We start from the raw sequence: 1747 nt of genomic DNA on the forward strand, positions 1-1747 counted from the left end.
CAGCTGTGACTGAGCAATCCCATGCAACAGGGAACCTACGAGTGATTGTAATGGAAACAAGTACTGTGTATTTTGTGGGTAGAGTAAGGTGTTTTAGCTTGTGTTTATTTTCCTTGTTATGTTCAAGAATATTTTGTGCACTACTAAAATTAAGAAAACCTAATTAAGTAAAAATATGAAAATGGGTTTATAACTAATGAATGAAACATGACCCCACCTCTGAGGCTTGATTCTTGACTTGCATTGGGTAGTTTCCTTTTCAGGTTCCACCACTTCCCTCTCAGCCAATGCGGGGAGCGGCATGCTGGCCATCCACGTGCGAGTGCTGTCCAGTCAACCTGTGACTCTTCCTGAACACCACACACACTGAGTCTACAAAGGAGATATTGAATATATAATACAATACAGTTCATATTGTACATCACTTTATTGTCTAAATGAATCCTCCTAATAAGTACCACAATCAGAATAAAAAGATCACACTATAATATCAAATTCAATGAAAATATGAACATGAATTTCAGTAATAAATCTTTCCTTACAAAGGTAAATCTAACTCCAACTACCTGCAGATCAGCTGTACATCATCTGCTTTACTCCATTCTACCCCTGATGTCCGCTTCCAGTTCAGATAATTCAACCACTTTGTTCGACACTGTTTTTCAGACCTGGTACCAACCCTTGCAGCGACTTCACCCCAAGAAATTCCACTTGTTACCTGAATTTTATTAACAAAAACTTTTATGCATTATCATTCATGGATGATGCAAAGTTAACAAATGAAACTGCAGAAATAAGTAAAAAAAATGTTAATACAACACCACTTACTTCAAGAAAATAAACAAGATAATTACAGTTATTTTGTTCATTATTTATTATTTAATACAGCCTTTTGACAGATGAAATTATGGTATTCCCTTACCTGTTCCCCTGGGAGAGCACTCGCTAAGTTATACACAACCTCTGCCAATCGGTCCTCTTCCTCAGGAGACCAGACACCCCTGTTGCAGTTCTCATTCAGGAGTCGGCAGCGGTCCTTCACAGAGGCAGCTGACCGTCCAAGATGTGCTGCAATAGCTTGCCAGTTGTTGCCGTGTTTCATGCGTAGCTCTCGTAACTTTGTAACTTCATCAGACGTGTACTTTCCAATGTGGTTTCTATTATCATACAGCCTGAAATCAAATATCAATGCCTTCATATTTATCATCTTTAGGATTTAAAAGTCATTTCTCAATAGTATACTAATGTTTACAGTGTCATCCTACAGCTGAGGCCCTTTCCAGGTGTTATACTAACCTAATAACTCTTCTATACACAGAAAAGAGTGGTCTATTAAGGCCCTGGGCTATAACCCGGTAGAATCCACTGCGCTCTTCCTTGGACATCTTGAAAATGACTGAAGCTGGGTCAGAGAGTCCACGATCAGAGCAGTACTTTTCAATGTTTTGCTGAAGCATGTCAGTCTCCTCCTTAGACCACATTCCTTGTCTCCAAGCATGGCCTCTCCACCGTAACATTTGCTTATCCTCCCGTGATGTAAACCAGTTTTGGTTGACGTTGCCACTGCTACCCTAGAAAAATACAATATTAAAAATAAAAAGTGTACTAAAGAATTAAATTATATGCAAACAATACCTAAGGGTATTTTTTCTGTGTATGACGTATATCACCAACAAGGAAAACATAAAATTAACTAAATAATGAAATCTAAGACACTTTTCGTCTAAGACAGTTCCATAACCAATGG

General features: G+C 38.4%; 1 protein-coding gene across 3 annotated transcripts in view; it reads right to left on the reverse strand.

Moving 5' to 3' along the window:
- The window catches only part of LOC119591347 (cyclin-D-binding Myb-like transcription factor 1), an 11382-nt gene that overhangs the window by 3993 nt on the left and 5642 nt on the right, over positions 1–1747 (reverse strand). For all 3 annotated transcript variants that reach the window (XM_037940080.1, XM_037940082.1, XM_037940081.1), the window contains exons 7-10: positions 1297–1571; positions 923–1172; positions 567–718; positions 218–372 (exon numbers count right to left, since the gene is read on the reverse strand). In XM_037940080.1, the coding sequence (XP_037796008.1) occupies positions 218–372; positions 567–718; positions 923–1172; positions 1297–1571 (832 nt within the window). The remainder of the gene's footprint in view (positions 1–217; positions 373–566; positions 719–922; positions 1173–1296; positions 1572–1747) is intronic.

Source organism: Penaeus monodon, chromosome 28 (assembly GCF_015228065.2).
Source record: "Penaeus monodon isolate SGIC_2016 chromosome 28, NSTDA_Pmon_1, whole genome shotgun sequence".
Classification (NCBI taxonomy): domain Eukaryota; kingdom Metazoa; phylum Arthropoda; class Malacostraca; order Decapoda; family Penaeidae; genus Penaeus; species Penaeus monodon.